Genomic DNA, 21694 nt, shown 5'->3' with positions numbered 1-21694 from the left:
AATGACCTTGGCCTAGTCATTTAACTTTTCTGAGCCTTGGTTTCCTCATTGCACATGGAACATTCACCTCTCTCTACTCCACTACCTCTGTTCTAACTCATTAGCACTCACCTTATCTGTGTTGTGGAGGAGGTTATGACGATAGATTGTGGAAGTGCTATTTAAAAAAAGAAAAAGCATAGAAGGATGATGACTAATGTCCTAAATCACAGGCCAGCAAATGGCAAGACCTGTAGAGGTCTTTGGTCCAGCCTCCCACCCAGAGAAGACATCCTCTCATATCTTCCCTGCTGTGTGGTCACGCAGCATGGAGCGTGCGCTGCTCTGAGGGTCAGCCCTCTCCGTCACAGGAAACTTCAATAGTTTTAAGAATTGATATTCTAGTTAGGCTTGTTTTGGTCACAAGGACTAGAGATCCACTAATTTACCTCGAGAAGAAAGGAGAGTTTGTTTATGAGAGTACACCTGGCCAGGCAGGGAAGGGAAAAGTTACAGGAGCCGAGGTAGCTTGTAGGACTGACTTCTCTCTGTCTCTCTCTTGGGCTCAGTCTCTCTGTCTCTTCCTCTCATGACATCTCTGTTTCTCTGCTCCGGGCTGCATTTTTCCTCTTTCCGCTCTGAACTTTTACTCTTGCTGAGAGCACCTGCGTATTCACTGTTTCTGCTTCCTTATCACTTCAGTTGGCTTGAACCCCTTGTGGTTTGTCCTCTCTCCCCGTGGCATCCTTTCATCTTCCGCTCCCTCTGTTCACCGCCATACTTCTGGGATTTCTTAGACCAGATTGCCAAGAGAAACAACTGGGTTGTACCAGCTCATGTTTACGGGCCAAAACACGTTGTAGGCCACTGCCCAACCCGGGCCCGGAGCTCTCTTGATCAGATGTCCCTTTCTGATCCAGTCAGAATGGAGTAGGCTACCATTATCTGTGCAAGGCTGGTCCCTAGCAGGTGCTGGGTGTAAGGCAGCTGCCTTCAGAAGGGAAGTTAGGTTTGACCTAACTCTAACCTAAGACCAAGATCTGATTCTTTGTAACTCCTTCCCACTTGCCCTGGGTATCCCCTCAAGAGCTACCCCGAGAAGCCTCAGACCCCTGTACATAGCAGCTCTTTAGATATTTGAAATCACCTGTGGTGTCCTCTCTGAGTTTTCTGTTCATTAAGCTAAATGTGCCTGGTACCTCCACCTGTTCCCTGTGCAGTTTCCCATGGGGCCATTTATTTCCCCCTTTGGATGTGCTGTTTGTTGGTGTGCCTTTTAACATGTGCTGCACTGACTTGAACACGACATGCCAGATGTGGTCTGGCCAGTGCCTGGTACAGCAGAACTGTCACCTCTGAGCTCTGGACCCTAGACTTCTAGTTGGATGGCCTGAGTGTATTAACCTTTCTACCAAGTGCCAAACAAATCTGATTTGGATTGAGTTTGCTTTTAAAATGTATCTGTCCTATTTCGAATGTATTGACTTTTTGAACGTAAATTTACATTTTAATATTTATGCCTGTTCATTTCATCTTGCTCATCATGAGCCGTTGTGCCAGCATGGGTTTAGAGCCTTTAGGGTTAATAGAGACCTTGGAGCATCATTCTTTTTTTTTTTTTTTTGTGGTACGCGGGCCTCTCACTGTTGTGGCCTCTCCCGTTGCGGAGCACAGGCTCTGGACGTGCAGGCTCAGTGGCCATGGCTCACGGGCCCAGCTGCTCCACGGCATGTGGGATCCTCCTGGACCAGGGCATGAACCTGTGTCCCCTGCATCGGCAGGCGGACTCTCAAACACTGCGCCACCAGGGAAGCCCTAGAGCATCATTCTTATCACTTGGTAGGAGAGGAATGGATCCATGTCTCAAGACTTTAACGGGGCCTGATTACATGGTGCTCAGCCCACTTTCCCTGTTTCCTCTTAGGCATCATATCATTAGGGAAGAACTAAAGATGACAGGGGAGCCCACCATGGCATGATTGCTCTCCCTTGAGTAGCAATGTCCATTGAGCTAAGATACTCACTATTGGAGACCAGCAGAAGATTAGGAGAGTCTTAGATTGTAGGAAGATTGTCGAGGACGTGCTTTATGCCAGGCCTTCTGCTAAGTACTTTAGTTACATTAGCATGTATAATCCTGCAGATGGCCCTTTCTGATGGGTGCTTTTATTATTAACTCCATTTTACAGACGAGGATACTAAAGCTTAGAAAATTTAAGTAATTCACCCAAGGTTATCTGGTTAGTAAGTGGCAAAGCCCGAATGCCCCCTAGGCTGTCTGATTCGAAAGCCCAGGTGCTTCATTGCTGCACTGTTCTGGCAGTGGCTCTGCGGACCCAGGGATGCACTGAGTCTTCGGGAGACACAGAGGACAGACCCTAACTCTGACGGAAGGGAAAGGACGGCTAGGAAAGAGGCTCCCTAGACAAAACGATGCTTGTCTTTAATGTTAGAGATGAGTAACGCCCACTAGGCAGGGAGGGGCCAAGGGTCTTCTAAACAGAGGCACAAAGACTAGTGTGGGCTTGGTCAGTTTTGAGAAGCTGTGTTTTGTGTATCTGGAGTTCAGGATAGTGAATTGTTGGAAGATAAAGGTAGAGAAGTGGGCAGAAACCAGATCTAGAAGCCCATGTATTTGCTGAAATAAGTTTGAATTAAAAAAAAATTATTTAATTTATTTTTTATTTATTTTTGGCTGCATTGGGTCTTCATTGCTGCATGTGGGCTTCCTCTAGCTGCCGAGAGCGGGGGCTACTCTTTGTTGCGGTGCACGTGCTTCTCATTGCGGTGACTTTTCTTGTTGTGGAGCAGGGGCTCTAGGTGCACAGGCTTCAGTAGTTGTGGCTCGCGGGCTCTAGAGCGCAGGCTCAGTAGTTGTGGTGCACGGGCTTAGTTGCTCCATGGCATGTGGGATCTTCCCAGACCAGGGATCGAACCCATGTCCCCTACATTGGCAGGCGGATTCTTAACCACTGCACCACCAGGGAAGTCCCATAAGTTTGAATTGGGCTGTGAGTGTCCTTGGTGGGTTCTAAGCAAGGGATTGTCATGATTAGACTTGTGTTTGTAGTCTGGGTGCATCATGGAGGATGGGTGAAATGGGGCAGGTTGAGAGCCTGCCCAGCAAAGAGCCCAGCTAGGAGGCTCTTGCAATATCCAAGTGATTAAGAGATAAGACAGTGAAAAAAGGCAAAGGCTCTCAGCTTGGGGTAATTAGTTTTGCAAAGAGAGAAAAGCTTTTTGGTGGCCATTTCCCACAGTACATTGTCATGTGGGAAACTAAAATAGGTTGTAGGTGGCTCAGGTGAACTTCTCACCACTTCTAAAAAATACCTGTGATCCTAAAAACTACCTCTGAGAGCACATGTTCCGCTGACACAGGGATTGTGTTACCTTCTGTTAAGAAGATTGGCGTTTCTTTCCTATGAACTACATGCAGCTCCTGTCTCCAGCTACTCATCCTCCCTCCCACTCTCCTGGATACCATTTCACACCTTCTTCTTTCTCTTCAAAACTCTAACACCTCCCCCCCATCCTGTCTCTCAGCCGCTTAACTTTGTCTCCCACTTCACTAAGAAAATGGAAGCAGTCAGTACCTCCTCAAAATCCCAACACTGCATCTACCTGCCTTCTTCTTGCACATACTCAGCTTTCCGTCTGCTTCCTAGAGGTTCCTACTCAAGTTGTCTAACTGGGCCAACCCCTCCACCTGCACAGTGGATGTCACCCTCTTTGGTCTGCTCAGGATGATTGTGCCAGCCATTTTTTCCTCTTTACCTTAGATCATCAATTTTTCCCCTCTGCTGGTTTATTTCATGCTGAAATTTCTCTTGAAAAGAATCTGTCTTGACCCACACTTTGCCCCCCAGTTACCACCCTGTTTCCCTGTTCCTCATGATAGCGAACTCCTCACAAGAATGTCTTCACTTTCTCCGATTCTTCTCTTCCCATTCTCTCTTGAACCTACTCCAGTCAGCCTTTTGCATCCCAGTCCTCCATGAAAACTGCCTTTGTCAAGGTCACCGGTGACCTTCACAGCACTAAATCCAGCAATCACTTCTCATTCCTCATCTCACTGGAACCTCAGCAGCTGCTGACAGAGTTGGTGACGCCCTCCTCTGTGAAGCCCTGTCTTTACTTCCAAGACGTCCCCCTGTGATTTCCTCCCCTCTCAGTGTCTGCTCCTCCTCCATCTGCTTTGCTGCTTCCAGGACTCAGGGCTTGGACCGCTTCTCTACCTGTATCTCCTCATGTCATCTAGTCTCATGGCTTTAAATGCCATGTCTGTGCTGACAACTCTCCAGTTTATGTCTCCAGTTTGATCTCGCCCATGAACATCAGATTTATATAACCCACTACGCAACATCTCGACTTCTTAGGGACGTCACACACAAGAATGGCTTTCAACTGCAGTCTTTCCCTCCTCAGTGAATAGTAACTCCATCCTTCTAGTTACTCAAACCAAAGTCCCCATTCTTTTCTCTTACACCTCCCATCTAATCCCTCAGAGAATCCTATTGGCTCTACCTTCAAAATACAAATGGAAAGTAATCACTTGGGTCTTCCCTGGTGGTGCAGTGGTTAAGAATCCGCCTGCCAATGCAGGGGACACAGGTTTGAGCCCCGGTCCGGGAAGATCCCACATGCCGCAGAGCAACTAAGCCCGCACGCCACAACTACTGAGCCTGTTCTCTAGAGCCCGTGAGCCACAACTACTGAGCCTGTGCTCTAGCTCCCACGAGCCACAACTACTGAGCCCACGTGCCACAACTACTGAAGCCTGCGTGCCTAGAGCCCATGCTCCGCAACAAGAGAAGCCACCGCAATGAGAAGCCCGCGCACCACAGCGAAGAGTAGCCCCCACTTGCCACAGGTAGAGAAAGCGCACGCGCAGCAACGAAGACCCAATGCAGCCAAAAATAAATAAATGAATAAATAAATTTATTAAAAAAAAAGAAAGTAATCATTGGTCACCACCCCAACTACCATCCTGTCCAACTCTTCTCGCACTTAAATCACTCTAAGAGTTTCCTAACTGATCTCCCTACCGCCACCCTACACAGTCCTTTCTCAATCAAGCAGCCAGAGTGATTGTTTCAGAAAGGAAACCAGATCTTGTCACTCCACTGTTCAGGATCCTCCAGTGGCTCCCATTTCTCTGAGAGACAAAGCCAACACCCAGCGTCCCTCCTGCGGCTGCTCCCCGGGCCTACTTCGCCGTCGCTGCACAAGCCTCCACACTCCAGGCACACTCTCGCTTCACACCTTTGCACTGCTGTTCCCGCTGCCTCAAATGTTCTTCCCGTGTAGTCTCATGGCTCACTCCCACCTCCACATTTTTGCTCAAATCTCACCTTCCTAGTGAGACTCATGTTGACAACCCTCTTTAAAATATTGTACTGGGACTTCCCTGGTGGCGCAGTGGTTAAGAATCTGCCTGCCAATGAAAGGGACACGGGTTCGAGCCCTGGTCCAGGAAGATCCCACATGCTGCGGAGCAACTAAACCCATGCGCCACAACTACTGAGCCTGTGCTCTAGAGCCTGCGAGCCACAACTACTGAGCCTGCGTGCCACAACTACTGAAGCCCACACACCTAGAGCCCATGCTCTGCAACAAGAGAAGCCACTGCAATGAGAAGCCCACGCACCGCAACGAAGAGTAGACCCCGCTCGCCGCAACTAGAGAAAGCCTGCGCACAGCAAAGAAGACCCAACACGGCCAAAAATAAATAAACAAATTTATTTAAAAAAACAAAAAACAAACCGAAAAACCATTGTACTGTCCCTTCCTCCTGTCACCCCCATCTCCCGGCCACCAGCACTGCTTCTGTCTGGCTCTCATTTTTACCACAGCTCAGCTCACCTTTTCATATCCTATGTAGTTTTTTTTGTTTGTCGTTATCTCTGCCTCCTAGATTGTGAGCTCTGGGAGGATGAGGGTTTCTATTTGTCTGTGGCTGTATTTTTGGCACCAAGAACAAGCTGTGGCACATAGTGGTGTGCTCAGTAATTTTTTTTTTTTTTTGCAGTGTGCGGGCCTCTCACTGTTGTGGCCTCTCCCGTTGCGGAGCACAGGCTCCAGACGTGCAGGCTTAGCGGCCATGGCTCATGGGCCCAGCCGCTCCGCGGCATGTGGGATCTTCCCGGACCGGGGCACAAACCCGTGTCCCCTGCATCGGCAGGCGGACTCTCAACCACTGCGCCACCAGGGAAGCCAGTAATTTTTGTATTAATGAATATGTTCTCTGTTTGTCGAGGACCTGTTCCATGCCAGGTTCTTGGCAGGGCCCTGGGGATCTGAAGATGAAGGAGAGTGGTCGCTGCCTTCTGTCCCAGGTTTTTTGTTTGTTTTGAACAAAAACACCATTTGCCTGCTCAGCTGTGTCCTACTCCCTCAGCCTGTGGCCTTGGACCCTTTCTGACTGTTCTCGCCAAGTCATTAGATCCACCTGCCCGTGGCCCCAGGGCCCTCTCTTGAGTTGTACCCGGTGTTCTGCTGCTTCGTGCTGTTGCTGTCCTATGCCTCCTGCCTTTCACCGACATGGCCCTGCTTCCACATGCACTGGTTGGCGTGTGAAGGATCTGTTCTTGCTCGGCAATATCCATGGGCTTGGAAGTGGGCTTTCCACTTTCTCACCCTTTCTGACCGGGGTTTGAATTCTGTCTATACCACTCACCATCTGTAATGGCTTTGGACAAATCAGGTAGCTTCACTGAGACTCAGTTTCCTCAACTGTGAAATAGGGCCAATATGGTACTTAACACATAGGGATATTATGAAAATTAAATGAAATAATGCATGTTTAGCAAAGTTCCTGGAATGAGTTATCCTTCAATAAATGCTACCTTCTGTTATTATTATCGTTACTGAGTTGTTATGGGTTAAGCAAGTCATTTATGAAGCACAGGTATGAATAGTAGTTATCATTATTTCTCCCACCATCACAGCCACCGTAACCAGTCCTTTTAGTATCCCGGGTGATCCTCTCTCTAGTATGACCCACTAAATCCATGGTAGCTACTCTTTGATCTAACCTTAAAACCATTTACCTAACCTGGTTTTTTTCTCATTCAGACCTGAACGAGGACTATGACCAATGGAACAACCTCATTGAAGGCATCGGACCATCACTAACCCCAGGGGCCCCACACCATCTGTCCAGCCTCTAGGCACAACGGGTCACTTGTGAAAGGTCACTGAGCTGAGTTCCCATTTGGGGCCTGCCCAGGGACACCCATGTCCTCCTATCAGGAAGTGGTCATCATGACCCTTCTGCACAGATTGAGAGGATGTAATCACACTGCTGATTGGATAACCGGGTACTTGGATCTTGGGTCACTCACTGATTGGCAAACTGACTTTCTGGGGACTGAGCCCTGATGGTGTGGGGAACAAGCAGGGGGACGGGGCAAGGGAGGACCCAAGCCCCAAGCTGAGCACTGGGAACGCTATTAACCCAGCCAGCTGACTCCCTCATCCTGGGCCAGTGTGGCTTCTGCAGTGGAAGAAATGGGCCAAAGGATGGAGGGGAAATTCCCACTGTCCGGACCTCTAGCCCAACCTGGTGCTATTTCTTCCTCCCCCTCCCCCTTCTCCCTCCCCAGTGTTGTTTGGTGAGTTCTAAACACTTTAGGTAGCTTTCTAGGATATGGACCACCATCAGATTTTCTGTTTATTTTCAAGCCTTCTCACTGCATGAAACATAGTCTCAGGCATTTAGTCAGGATGAAGTTATACTTGTGAGCCCGTGGAAGGGGCAGACACATTGTCCTGATAGCATAAGAAGAGAGGCTGAGGGACAGCGGGTACCTCAGAAGCTCTTGATGTCTTAGAGTTTTGCTGAAAATGTAGCTTGACAGGAAACAACAGACGTAGGTTGGGGTGGAGAAGGGAGAATAACATTGTTAAGTAGCCATTTGATCAGGCCCTCACCACAAAAGGGAGGGAGCTTGGTCGGTTTGAATTCAGGAAGCCTTCCCTAGAGAGAAGTCTTAGGAACACTTTGGTCTTGCCTCTTACCTCAGATATCGTGAGCCTCCAGCTTGCTCAGAATCAGGGTGCTGTAGTTGTCTTCTGGCTCTGAGGCCTGAGTCTCAAATTTAAGTCAAGATATAGGTTGAATTTCCATTCTGTTCCATTTTTAATATGAATGATATTAATACTCATGTTTGCTTAATGATATGTTTGCCTAGAATATTTTCTGTATTTAAACTGCATTACAGCAAGATGGGGAGCCATCTGGAAGTAACTCTTCCTTCTGTCTTTCTTTGATTGCTTACCACTTGTACCCATGTAGAAAAAAACTTTGAAAGGAAAGGAAGTCTTCCTAGTGATCTAGTTCAAAGCTGTCTGGGAACATCAACCTGAAACACCCCTCTTTAGAGTAGTAAACACTACTCTAAACCTCTCACCTCGGTCCAAGTAGGGGACCCCAGAGGAAGCAAGAGCAAGAGGGAAACGCGTCTCTATGCAACAGGGCCAAGGTCAGTGTCACCAAAGCAAGCTGGGACTGTCTCCCATCTCTCAACAGCTATTCTTTCTCAGAGGTGAAACACCAGATCCATTGAAGCTGTGGACCTACCTGGGGAGGATCTGTGGATTCCAGTGAGACATAGCGTAAGGAGAATATCATTAAAGCCCTGGCTCTAGAGTTCTATAGCGTGGTTTTGAGTCCAGACTTCACTGATAGCTGGGTAAATATGAGCAAATTATGTTCTCTTTTTAGTCTCAGTTCCTGCATTTCTAAAATGAGGATCTGCATTATGAATAGTTAGGAGAATTAAGTGAAAAGATGTATAACCCATGGATTATTTAAAAGTATGTTTCCTACTTTCCAAACATGTGAGATTTTTCTAGTTACCCTATGGCTGTTGTTTTCTAGCTTAATTGCTTTTGGTCAGAGAAAATGACCCACGTGGTTTTCATTCTGAGACTTGCTTGTTGCCTCAGTGTGAGGTCAATTTTGTAAATGTTCCATGTATACTTAATAAGGCTGTACATTCTGAAGTTGTTGGCTCGCTGTTTTTACTCAAGAACACATTATGGATTTCCTTCTATGAGAGCACATACAGATATATTGTAGGGCCTTTTAACCCCTAGACAGGGACCAGAGCCCCTCAGCAATCACAGAACCAGCAGAAGCCATCCCTTGTGCCTGGGGCTGGTTCTGCAGATGCTGAGAAGTCAGTTCTGACAGCATTAGAGCGTGAGACCCAGCTTCTGCCTTAGACCCATAAATAATGCAGGTATATTTTGTAAAGACCTGGACCCTTCCTAGAGAAAGAAGTTGTTCGGAAACTGGATCCATCTCCTCTATTCAGTTCATGTTCTGGTAATGACTCATTTATCTGATGTCATTGGAGTAGGTGAATTTTCCTCACTGAAAATTATCCTTTAAGTCACACAATATTATACTGACTGTAATATTGAAGGGTAATTTACCAAAAAGATAATGCACACACTTCTTAATGTGATCTGACCTCATTTAACTTTTTAGAATGTTTCAATCAGGATAGATTCAATTATACAGTAGTTAACAAACAATCCCAAAAAGCAATAAAAGTTTATTTCTTGCCTATGCTTCTTGTCCTCTGTGGGTCAGCTCGAGACTGTCCTCTGCATCATTTTTTTTTTTTTTTTTTTTTTTTTTTTTTTTTGCGGTACACGGGCCTCTCACTGTTGTGGCCTCTCCCATTGCGGAGCACAGGCTTCGGACGCTCAGGCCCAGCGGCCACGGCCCATGGGCCCAGCCGCTCCGCGGCATGTGGGATCCTCCTGGACCGGGGCACGAACCCATGTCCCCTGCATTGGCAGGCGGACTCTCAACCACTGTGCCACCAGGGAAGCCCATCCTCTGCATCATTTTTATCCTCACTTGGGGAACCAGGCTGGCAGAGCTGCCATTATCTGGAAATGTTGCCATTGGCCATGGTGGAACAGGAAGAGGACATGGTGAAGCACCCACTTAGCCCTTCAAGCTCCTGCCCAGAAGTGACCCTCATTATTTCCATTCACATTTCATTGGCCAAAGCCAGTCATCTGGCCGTACCTAACATTCCATACCATCCCCAGAGAACAAAAACACCTGCGACCAGGTCTAATGCCAGCGCAGTGGCACCCTCTGATCTGTGAAGATATGGAGAGCTCTTTGCATCTACACTACATGGCTCCCAGCTGCTGGCCTCTTAGCTCTTTTCATTGCTTTTCATAGTTTGTGTTGTCTCCCTTGTGGTCAGCCTGCCAGCCATTACCCTTCACTGCCTTGACTGTGCCACCCCCCAGCAGCTCTCCCTGTTCACTTCAAATTTATAACTTCTGATCAGCCACGTTATTTACAACTGTCTCAAGTAAAACTAAATAATCACTGAGAGAGGGCTTTAGGGATGTTCCTGCAACTAGAATGCACTGGCTTTAGTGCTTAGACTTTGTAATCCTTCCTTTGACTGCTCAGAGTGGGTATCACAGGCCTTTGGTCTTTTGTCCCGGTTTTTTGTTAGCTTCCAGGGAATCAAAGGGCACCAGTTAAATGGCCCTTTAAATAAGCAAGGTAACCCTGCATATTAATTGACATGTGCTGATAAATTGCATTCTAGTGAATCCTTTCAAAAAGCAAAGAAGATGTCTTGGGTTTCTTTTGCATCTTCTTGTTCCCCATCCTGTTATAGGACCGTACCTGCGGAGGTGTCCTAGTGGTATAGGTATATTGTGAAGTTTCTGTGCACAGAGTGGTGTGTCAGGAAGGATGGTAAGTAAATACAGGATGGGATGAAATTCCTCATCTCTCCCACTTCCTGGACGTGTCAGGCTAAGACTGATTGGGTTCTTGTTATGCTCCCAGCAGTCCCCAAGCCCCTTGCCAGCATGTGTCCTGATACAGCACCCCTGCTTGCCCTTCTTCAAGAAGACTACTGGGCTCTTGAAATGTCAATTGATGGATTCCAACTCTATGTCTTGGCCTTGTGGGGACCTTCGCCTGCCCCCTTTTTCTTCTGGGGCACCACTTACCCCTGGGCCTGCAAAGTGACTGGGGGACAGGAGAGGCCCATACCCTGTACTTGGGACCTAGGAAGTCAGTAGGAAGCTCACTTCTGTCCCATCACAGCCAGATGCAGAGGTGAAATGTCCCTGGCCATAGCTGCATGGAAAATGGTATCATCATCATCATAAGAGCCAACATTTATTGGGCCCTTACTGTGTGTCCCAGACTGTGCTCAGAGCTTTACGTGCATCATCTCATTTGCTGTTCACAGTAAACCCATGAGGTCAGGTGGTATTAGCCTCATTTTATGTATGAAGAAACAGAGCCATAGAGAAGTGATTTGATCAAGCTCTCACCAGAAGGAATTTGGCAAAACTGGAATTTAGGCATCAAAATCCAAGCTCTTAATCACTGGGCCATATGGCCTAATAGATACACTTGGTTTTGCACCTTCCCCATCTCTTTAAACTGTCAGGTTCTGGACTTCCCTGGTGGCGCAGTGGTTAAGAATCTACCTGCCAATGCAGGGGACACGGGTTGGAGCCCTGGTCCAGATCCCACATGCCGCAGAGCAACTAAGCCCGTGCGCCACAGTTACTGAGCCTGCGCTCTAGAGCCGGCAAGCCACAACTACTGAGCCTGCATGCCACAACTACTGAAGCCCACACGCCTAGAGCCCATGCTCCGCAACAAGAGAAGCCACCGCGATGAGAAGTCCGTGCACCGCAACGAAGAGTAGCCCCCGCTTGTCGCAACTAGAGAAAGCCTGCGTGCAGCAACGAAGACCCAACGCAGCCAAAAAGAAATATAAATAAATAAACAAATTTACAGAAAAAATAAACTGTCAAGTTCTGAGGAGTGTAATTTCATGAGATTGAATCAAGAAGATCAAACTCTCCAGCAATTTCTATATGACTTGTATTGAGATTCAGCAATATCCTTAGTGCTACTGAGAGGTGGGTTTGGGGGAGAGAACTGAGCTTTGCAGAGGACTGTGGGCCAGGTGCTCTGCTGATTTGCCAGATGAGGAAAACAGTTCAGGGACGAAGAACATGGTCAGAAATCAGACAACTCCAACGCTATTAGCCCTGTGACTCTATGCTAACTTGTTAACTTTTATGAGCTTCAACTTCCTCATTTGTAAAATGGGGATTCTGGTAGTATTTACCTCTTAGGGTTGTTGTAATAATTGAACGAAATAATGCATGTTAAGCACTTAACACAGTGTCTATATTAAGGGCTTAATAAACATTAGCCATCACTAGTATTGTTTTATTTGGTCCTCCTTACATACCCATAAGGTTAGGTATAATCTGCCCTTGTGCTGAATGGTCCCAAAAGGTCTTGGTCTAATTCTTATTCCAGCTTCTCCAGTTTCAGTGAGCTTCCTCACATGAAGCTTGCTAACTGCCACTCAGCTACTACTGTCGTAGGAAGGTGGAGCTAGATGGAGAGAGACAGTTTCTCCAATCTTTTCGCTCTGATCTCCCTGCTCCTCACATCAAAAATCAAAATCCAGGGGCTTCCTTGGTGGCGCAGTGGTTGAGAGTCTGCCTGCCTATGCAGGGGACACGGGTTCGTGCCCCGGTCCGGGAAGATCCCACATGCCGCGGAGCGGCTAGGCCCGTGAGCCATGGCCGCTGAGCCTGCGCGTCCGGAGCCTGTGCTCCGCAACGGGAGAGGCCACAACAGTGAGAGGCCCGCGTACCGCAAAAAAAAAAAAAAAAAAAAAAAAAAAATCAAAATCCACACCACAGTTCTAGCGGTGCAAGTTCTCTTCACCACCAGGGAGAGGCTACACTCCTAGGTTCTGGTTTGGGTTTTAATTTCACACCCAATCATCCAAACACACACATCTAAGCACCAGATATAAACTGAGGGTCCTGAAATGTTGAGTGGGAGACTCAGAGAGGTTTGTGTAGAAGTTGGCCAAAGGGACGAGGACCTGGGGATAGGGAGTTTGTTGTAGAGGCTAGTGTATGAATTTTTGTCTGCTGCATTTGAGTCTGAGGTCAGGAGGTTAAAGTGCCCCATGACCTCCTCAGGAGAAACTCCCAGGCCTGAGAATGGCTTGTGAATGACCTCTGCACAGCTCTCTCCCTCGCTGCCATATCCGATTCCTGTGAAGTCCTCTTGTTTCTTCCCTCGCCGTGGTGCTCACGCCCAGCCCATCCTTTCCATTTCACTTGAGTTTAGTTCCTCCATCAACTCACCCTGGAATAGTGTTTACAGCCTCCTGGACTCGAGCCTCTCTTTTCCCTTGCATTCTGCCGCCAGGTCTGCCTGACACACCATTTTTTTGGTTTGTTTTTTGCGGTACGTGGGCCTTCACTCTTGTGGCCTCTCCTGTTGCAGAGCACAGGCTCCGGATGCACAGGCTCAGCGGCCATGGCTCACGGGCCCAGCCGCTCCGCGGCATGTGGGATCTTCCCGGACCGGGGCACGAACCTGTGTCTCCTGCATCGCCAGGCGGACTCTCAACCACTGAGCCACCAGGGAAGCCCGACACACCATTTTTATAACAAAATACCAGCGTGGAAGTGTGGTCTAACAGAAAGATGACCAAACTAATTGTCTGGAGCCCTGGGTTCTTGTCTTGACTCTCTCACTGTCCCTCACTCTGTGACCTGTGTGTATGCTTTCCTCTCATGACTTCAGCTTCCCTATCTGCCAGCTGGGATGTGGGGTGGTGGTCGAGTCTCCGTCAACAAGTTGTCAAGAATCTACAAGATCCCCTTTCCTCTGTAGAATTGCATCTGTGCCCCTCGCTGTCTGTTCTTGCCTTACCTCTCCTGTCCTCTGCTTCTTTACCGTGCATTCTTCTTTTTCCCCTTAATATGCCCACCCATCCCCCATACAAACATGCGTGCCCTTTCTCGTGATGTTTTTGTGCTTGCAGGGCCTCCCAGCCTCCTTTCTGTGCATCCAAACACCACGATTCATTTAGGCCCTTTTCGAGTTCCACATCGTCTATGAGAGCCTTCTTGATTAGATTCAGCTAACATTTGATCTCTTGACCTCCTGCTCCCCAAGAGATATAGATTCTCTGCCATATTTAGTATTTCACTTTATTACATTATTCCAGGAGCAGGACCCATCTGTTGGATGGGAAAAGCATCCTCTTGTTGACTGACATGGGGAGCAGAGATTGCTGTCCCCTCCCCACATGCCCCCAGCAGCAGGCTTCTTGTTCCCCAGCCAGACTTGGGAGCAGCTGGTGTTCGTCCAGCCCTCAGATGTCTCCAGCTGCTCCTGCTTCCTTTTTTTTTTTTTTTTTTTGGTTTTCCCAGATCCCAGCTGTGGGGCCCAGGGCAGAGCCAGTGACAGAGCGGCCAAGGGCAGGTGGAGTAAACTGAGATCCATGGACATGTAGCATTTTGAGAGTTAAAAAGAGGGCAAAACTGAGCACAAATCCCACCAGTGTTGAATGAAGGAAAGTAGTTTGCCAGCTTATTTTTCCCATCTTGCTTTCATCTAAAAAAAGAATCTGCTCAGAAATACAGTCCTCAGCCTGCTAAACCAGATGGTCCCTAGATGCTCAGCCTGCCAAGTGTGCATATATAATTATTCATTTTCATGGTATCACACCCAGGTCTGAATTCAGACTCTGACACTTTCTTTTGCCATTTGATCTAGAGCCAGTGAACCCTTCTGAGCCTTTCTTTCTTTTTCTGTAAAATGGGGTCACTAGGGTCTGCCTTGCCCACCTCAGGATTTTTTGGGGGGAGAGGGTTTCAATATAAAATGTAAGAGCACTTTGTAATTTACAAAGCACTAGACAAGTATATGTTACTGTTAATAATAAAAGGGCCATATTTTGTTTTTGCCATAACGTGCTCCTACTTAATGAGCACTTGTTCTGTGCCAGATACTGTGCTAAGTGTTTTACCTACCTTGTGTCATTTAACCCTAACAACATTCCTGGAAAGAAGTGCAGGAGAGAGAGGTTCACAAAGATTTGCTAGTCCAGCCATAGTCACCGGGCATGTATGTAAGTGCTGGAGCCAGGAACCTAAACTTTTGGGTTCCAAAAGCAGTGCTCTTAATTCCTGTTCATTCCTATCTAACAAAAAGAAAGCAGTTCTTTACCCTATGGAAGCTAAAATACCCCACAGTTTGATCTCCAGTAAATGTCCTAAGCAGTTGGGTCATGCAAAGAGTCATTCCTGTTGAAGACCTGACTGAGTCCTAACAGTATACCTTGAGTTGCTTTTCTAGCAGTAGAGGTAGCCTGGTTCCATCCATCCATCCATCCATCCATCAATCCATCCATCTACTCATATAAAGTTAACAGTTCAGGGAACATATCTATTAGTACTGTACTCTGTAAACAATGGAGCCAACCAGCTGGCAGAAAAAAATTTTTAAGTCTCTAACCCACATATTGTAGATTCATGATTTTCAGCTCTAGATGCACATCAGAATCACTTTGGAACTATATAAAAATACAGATGCCCCGGCCATGTCTCCAGAGACTCAGAGAAGCTCATTCAGAAAGAATAATGTGGGGACCAGGGGTGTGTGTGTGTGTGTGTGTGTGTGTGTGTGTGTGTGTGTGTGATAAACTCCAGGGGTATTTCTGATACGCAAGGGTTTTGAAAACCCTTGCTATGGTTGAACACTATTAGCCTATTTTACCTTCTTTTATGGATCAGGAGTAATTGCTAGCTGGAAATATAGAATCATTAAATTTTAGAATTGGAAGAGCTCTTACATCTTTTTGTCCAAGAGGAAACCAAATCTCAGAAAAATTCATCAGGTAGTTGCCAGACTTTAAAATCCAGATCTTTTGACTTCCAGTCTAGTGCTTTAGATACATCCATGGGTAACAGGGTTTTGTCGAATTATTAAGAAAATCCTCAGGACCCATTCACCATGACATCCATGATTTCCAGCCACCATACCTTGGAGTTTTTGTAGGGTAGGAGCCTGGACTAGACTCAAATGGCCGTTCTCATATGTGTTCATTCATTCTATAAGTGCTTACTGAAGCCTGCATTATGGCTGGCCCTGTCCTCCTGGAACTGGATCTAGAGGGCAAGAAAGGCAAGTCACAGGAGGGCCCCATGTGATGAGTGCTGTAATAGGGAGTGTATCAAGCTCAGAAGTGGCACACGGTGTTTGATTCAACTTCAGCAGAGGAGAGGCTAAAAAGTCTTCACAGAGTATCATATACTTGAACTTGTCATTTGTATTAGTTATCTATTGCTGTATAATAAATACAGCAATATTTGGGGGTAATAAATTTGGGGGTAATAAATACTCCCAAATTTAGCAGCTTAGAACAGCAAACATTATCTCACACTTTATGGCTCAGGAATTCTGGAATGGCTTAGCTGAGTGGTTCTGGCTTAAGATCTCTCATGAGGTTGCAGTCAAGATGTCAGCTGGGATTTCTGTCATCTGAAGGCTTGACTAGGATTGGAGGATCCACTTCCAAGCTGGCTCACTCACATGGCCGTTGGCAGGAGGCCTCAGTTCCTTACCACGTGGAGCTCTCCATAGGGCTGCCGAAGACATGGCAGCTGCCTTCTCCCAAATCAAGTGATCCAAGAGAGGATAAGATGGAAGCTACAAAGTCTTTTATGACCTATCCTTGGAAGTCATACTCCATCATATCCACACAGGTCAGGCCTATTCATTGTGGGAGGGGACCACACAAGGGCATGAATACAACCAGGTGGGGATTATTGGGGGCCATCTTGGAGGCTGGCTGCCTTGTTGTTGAAGATGAATGGAGTTTTCCAGATAGATGAGGGAGAAGAAAGGCCTTCCAGGAAGAGGAAATAACATATAAAGGCACAGAAATGTAAACATTAGAGCAGAGCATGGTCAGGACATCGTAATTGGCTTGGAGAAAACAGGTGAGAAATAGAGATGTAAGGGCACTTACTGAAGAAATCAGAGAAGGCCTTCTATGCCAAGTGAAGGAGTTAGGCCTTTATCAGGTAGACCAGTGGTTTTCAAATGTTTCTGCATATTGGAATCACGTGAGGAAAATTTAAAACTTCCAATGCCAAAGCTGCACCTGTATCAATTAAATAAGAATCTCTGGGAGTGGACCTGGACACCACCAGTTTTTAAAGTTTCTCACTTGATTCCAATATGCAGCCAAAGTTGAGAAGCAGTGCAACCTCTGCTCACCTAGGAAAAGAAATATTAGAACTAGAAAGGCCCTGTCATCAGTACTCACCCCCTCACTCAGGTATTATACGTTTCATCATCTCTTCCAACAAGTAAGCAGAAATATCTAAACTTTAGCAGCCCCGAGTAAGTTCTCAGCATCCTAAATTGCCTGTTATTTATAAACTTCCAAACCTAATGTTGATGCCAATGTTCTTAGATTAACATAAGCACTCTAGAGGGTTTTTTTTTCTCCCCACTTAACACTGTGTCATATATGCATTTCTGCGTGGTCCTCACATCCAACAGTCTGAGGCAGTACAGTGTAAAGGTTAGGGGCACGGCCCTCCGAGTCAGATGGACCTCTGGATTTGAGTCCTAAGGACACCACTTATCAACTTGTTGGGTGATTTAACCTCTCCAGGCTTCAGTGAACGCATCTGAAAGATGGTGATAACGCCTACCTCAAAAGATACTTGAGGATGCTAAATGAGATCATGTGTGTCAAGACCTCTGCCTAGTGCCTGGCAGGTAGTTAGTGTTTAATAAATGCTTGTTATTATTCAGCATTCTAAATGGCATTTTAACATTCTGTTGCATCAACTCTCCCCCGCATCCCCTCCCCCTCCCCGAGTCTGCTTAGCAGTTCTCTCCGTTGCCAGGGTATTTGAGCCATTTCTAGTTGTTTTTAGCTATAATATTATGCATTTCTTTGTAGAAATTGGTGGGGTGTTTTTTTTAAAAGTTATTTCCCTAACTTATTAGGTGTGGAATCTGAAGACTGGAGAGGTAAAGTAACTTGTCAAACAAAGGTCATACTGCTTTTTAGTGGCAGAGCTAGGACTAGGGACCAGGTCCCAGACACCCTGAGTCTTAACCGTTTGTTCTTTCTACCCTGCCACCCAGCCCCGTACTCACTGGAGACTTGAAGACTGGCCCTTCTTGCCTTCTCTTCTCCAGGCTGAATGAGTCAGATGTCCCATTGTATCCTCTGACACCTCCTCTCCTACCCTTTCATCATCTTAGAGGTCCCTCATCATCCCAGTATAATTAGAGCAGCATCTCTGCTTGTCCCCTGGGGAGTGGGAGCAGACGACGACTAATGCTTTGGAGACCCAGACTCATCTCTCGGCCCTTCTGGATCTCTGTTGGTTGATGTTGTGCCGTCAGACGGGGATGGGGATCCTGTCTGCTTCAGACATACCCCTCCCTCCTACCTGGACTGCTGTCTGACTTCATCAAACCCACCTTCTCAGAACAGTAGAGTTTAAAGGGACCAGAGAGACCATTCTCTATCCCAGCCCCTGTTATTTTAAAAAGTGAAGAAACTGAGGTTCAGTGATACGGATTGATCAGTAGCAGGTCTGGGACTGGGACCCGAGCCTCCTGACTTCCAGTGTGGTGTTAGGGAGAGGGCACTGGAGCCAGGCAGGCCGGGGTGTGAGTCCCAACTGTGTGAACTTGGGCAAGTGTGTTAAATGATGCTCAAGTTCCTTTTCTGTAAAATGGCGATACCCAGCTTGAGGATGTTACAAGGGTTAAATGAGATAATGAATGTAGAGAATGGAGCACTGTGCTCAGCAAATGGTAGTTATTAGGTACAGCACAGTAGTTATTAGGTATTAGGATTTAGAGCTTGGGCTTTGGAATCAGGAAACTATTCAAATCCTAGACACCCACTTATCAGCTATGTGGTCTTGGACGACTTGGTTTAACGATATCTTGCTTTAACAAGAGCTAGTACTTACTGAATTTCCTTGTTCCAGGAGTTATGCCAAGTGCCTTAGAGATATTATCTCATGTAACTTTCCCAACAATTTTTTGAGATAGGTAACATCAATATTCTGATTTTATGGATGAAGATACTGAGGCATGAATCAATTTATTTTCTGATTAATCTCTAGTTTGAATTCTTTTCTGCCAAACACACCCCTCTTCTCTCCCTCAATGCCTAAGAATTTTCTCCTGCCTTTGAGCTTTGGAACAGGCTATAGTCTCTCTCTCTCTCTCTCTCCTTTTTTTTGCGTTATGCGGGCCTCTCACTGTTGTGGCCTCTCCCGTTGCGGAGCACAGGCTCCGGACGCGCAGGCTCAGCGGCCATGGCTCACTGGCCCAGCCGCTCCGCAGCATGTGGGATCTTCCCAGACCGGGGCACGAACCCGTGTCCCCTGCATCGGCAGGCGGACTCTCAACCACTGCGCCACCAGGGAAGCCCTCTCTCCTTTTTAAAAAAAAAAAAAAAAAATTTACTTTAGGCTGCGTTGGTTCTTCATTGCTCTAGTTGCAGCAAGTGGGGGCTACTCTTCGTTGCAGTGTGCAGGCTTCACATTGTTGCGGAGCAAGGCTCTAGGCGCGTGGGCTTCAGTAGTTGCAGCACGCAGGCTCGGTAGTTGCGGCACATGGGCTCTAGGGTGCACGGGCTTCAGTAGTTGTGGCACATGGGCTTAGTTGCTCCCTGGCATGTAGGATCTTCCCAGACCAGGGATCAAACCCGTGTTGCCTGCTTGGCAGGCAGATTCGTAACCACTGTGCCACCAGGGAAGTCCCCAGGCTATAGTCTCTTAAATGCCCCCTCACCCCCTTCTCTTCACCGAGTTCTTTTCCTCTACGCTTTCCAGCATTGCTGCTAACTCTCCTCCTCTAAGAATCCTACTCTGTAAGCCTCATACCAGCTGCCCCAGCATCTTCTCTCTCTTGTCTGCTGTCAGCTGTGGATCTATTCCTCAGGTTTGTTAGTTTTACTTTTCTTGGTATGTATCTCCTATCCAGGTCCTCGTGGTGCACCCTGGTTCCCCCTTAACACAAAGCACTTCCCAAGGGACAAATGTCCCTGACCAATGCAATGCAACCAACATCATACCTGCTTGTGTCACTGCTGGACCAGGTGCTGGGTGCTGTCCTGACCCTTTAAGCCAGGCTGACAAATCACATACTGCTTACTCCTGCTCCACAAAAGCGAGACTCAGATTTCACACCCAAAATGTGCAAGTCTGAAAACATGAGTGCTGGCAAAAATGTGGAGCATTGGACCACTCATACCCTTCTGGTGGGACAACCACCTTGGAAATATAGAGTTGAAGATGCTCATATCCTCCAATCAGCAAGTGGCATATGTCTAAAGAAATCCTTGCTCACACATACCCGTGTACAAGGAAACACATACAAAAATGGTTCTTGCAGCATATAAATGTTTCTTCATAACAAAAGTTATTGTTTCCCAGAAAGCTCCAGCTAGAGTTTTTAAAAATAATGAAAATACTGAATTTTTAAAAATCACACTTCATTAAATGTTTTATTGTGGTAAAATATACATAACATAAAATTTACCATTTTAACCATTTTTAAGTGTACAGTTTTTTGATATTAAGTACATTCAGATTGTTGTGGAACCCCCAAATCACGTTTTTTAATGTGCATACGTTTAAATATCTAGATGGTAGAACCTAGTAAATTAGGAAATACCTACGTTATTAACAAAACATTAAATAGCCAATATTTTCATTCATCTTAGCATTTAACTGCCTCTTTTTTCCTGTTGACATAATAGATATGTGTTGTTATTTTTTTTCTTTCTAATCTTTGTGCTTCTATTTCTTCCAACTTTAAATTATGAAAAAATTCAAACAGAGAAAAGTTAAAATAAAAATACAAGGAACACCTTTAAATCCACCACCTGAATTTAATAATATGGAGGCTCTTATTATTCTTCTTCAGTTTATGAAATGCCACCTTCATAAGTCTCTAAGGTTAGTTTCTCTCTTTCCTGTCTCCCATTCAGGTCCATTTCGTGCTGGGATTCCTTTTCCATTTTGCTAGAGTATGCATACTTTTTTGAAACGAAGCATGAGAGGGAAACTTGTAGGACCTCAATCTTGTGTATGCTCATTTGGCTGGGGAAAGAATTCTAGGTTCAAATTCATTGTTTCCCTCAGAACTTTGAAGACCTCACTTTTTTGCCTTCCAGCATACAGTATTGTAGGTAAGAGATCTGATGCCAATCTAAGCCTTGGTCCTTTATTTCCAGAAACTTTGGAGGCTGAACTTTATCCTCAAAGGTCAGAACCTTCACCAATATGTGCCTAGTTATGCATCTCTTTTTGATCGAAAGACATTTATGAATAAAGGACTTGGTTGATTGGTATAAACAGATAGCTGGTTTAGGTTTCCTCTGAAGCATGTAAGTTTTCCTTTCACAGAGGATCTCTTTCCTGAGTGGGAGGTCTGACCGTGGGCTCTGACAAGCGGGCAGGGCCTGTCAATAAGCAGGCTTCTCTTTAGACAGTCTTGGGATCTCCATAAGTGCCAAAATAAAGAGTGGAATAATGTGTTAGGGGTCTGTTTGTTGCAACTGACAGAAAACAGACTTGATCCAGTTTAAGCAAAAAGAATTTATCGGCTTAGGAAGTTTGAAGTGGGGTTGCTGACTGCATGGTGGCAACATGGCTGCCAGCAGGCCCAGATTCCCTTCATCCTTACAGTCCATGACCCTGGAGGAAGATCCTGAAGATGTTCTCTCCAGGGATCATATTGTTAGACCCCATGGAAGGAGGCTGACTCTGCTTGGATTCTGTACCCTCCTCTTGAACCAGTCACTGTGACAGGAGTTAGGTA

General features: G+C 46.4%; 1 protein-coding gene across 2 annotated transcripts in view; it reads left to right on the top strand.

The window, feature by feature from the left end:
* The window catches only part of PAFAH2 (platelet activating factor acetylhydrolase 2), a 34900-nt gene extending 22757 nt beyond the window's left edge, over positions 1–12143 (top strand). Inside the window, exon 9 of one of the 2 annotated variants that reach the window (XM_082612562.1) lies at positions 7057–12143. In XM_082612562.1, coding sequence (XP_082468688.1) covers positions 7057–7075 — 19 coding nt within the window. In that variant the 3' untranslated portion in view covers positions 7076–12143. The remainder of the gene's footprint in view (positions 1–7056) is intronic. The other variant, XM_082612561.1, reaches the window with a different exon arrangement.
* Positions 12144–21694: the final 9551 nt, after the last annotated feature.

This window comes from Mesoplodon mirus (assembly GCF_964341445.2).
Source record: "Mesoplodon mirus genome assembly, chromosome: 3".
Classification (NCBI taxonomy): domain Eukaryota; kingdom Metazoa; phylum Chordata; class Mammalia; order Artiodactyla; family Ziphiidae; genus Mesoplodon; species Mesoplodon mirus.
This window is presented reverse-complemented; position numbering and strand designations above follow the sequence as displayed.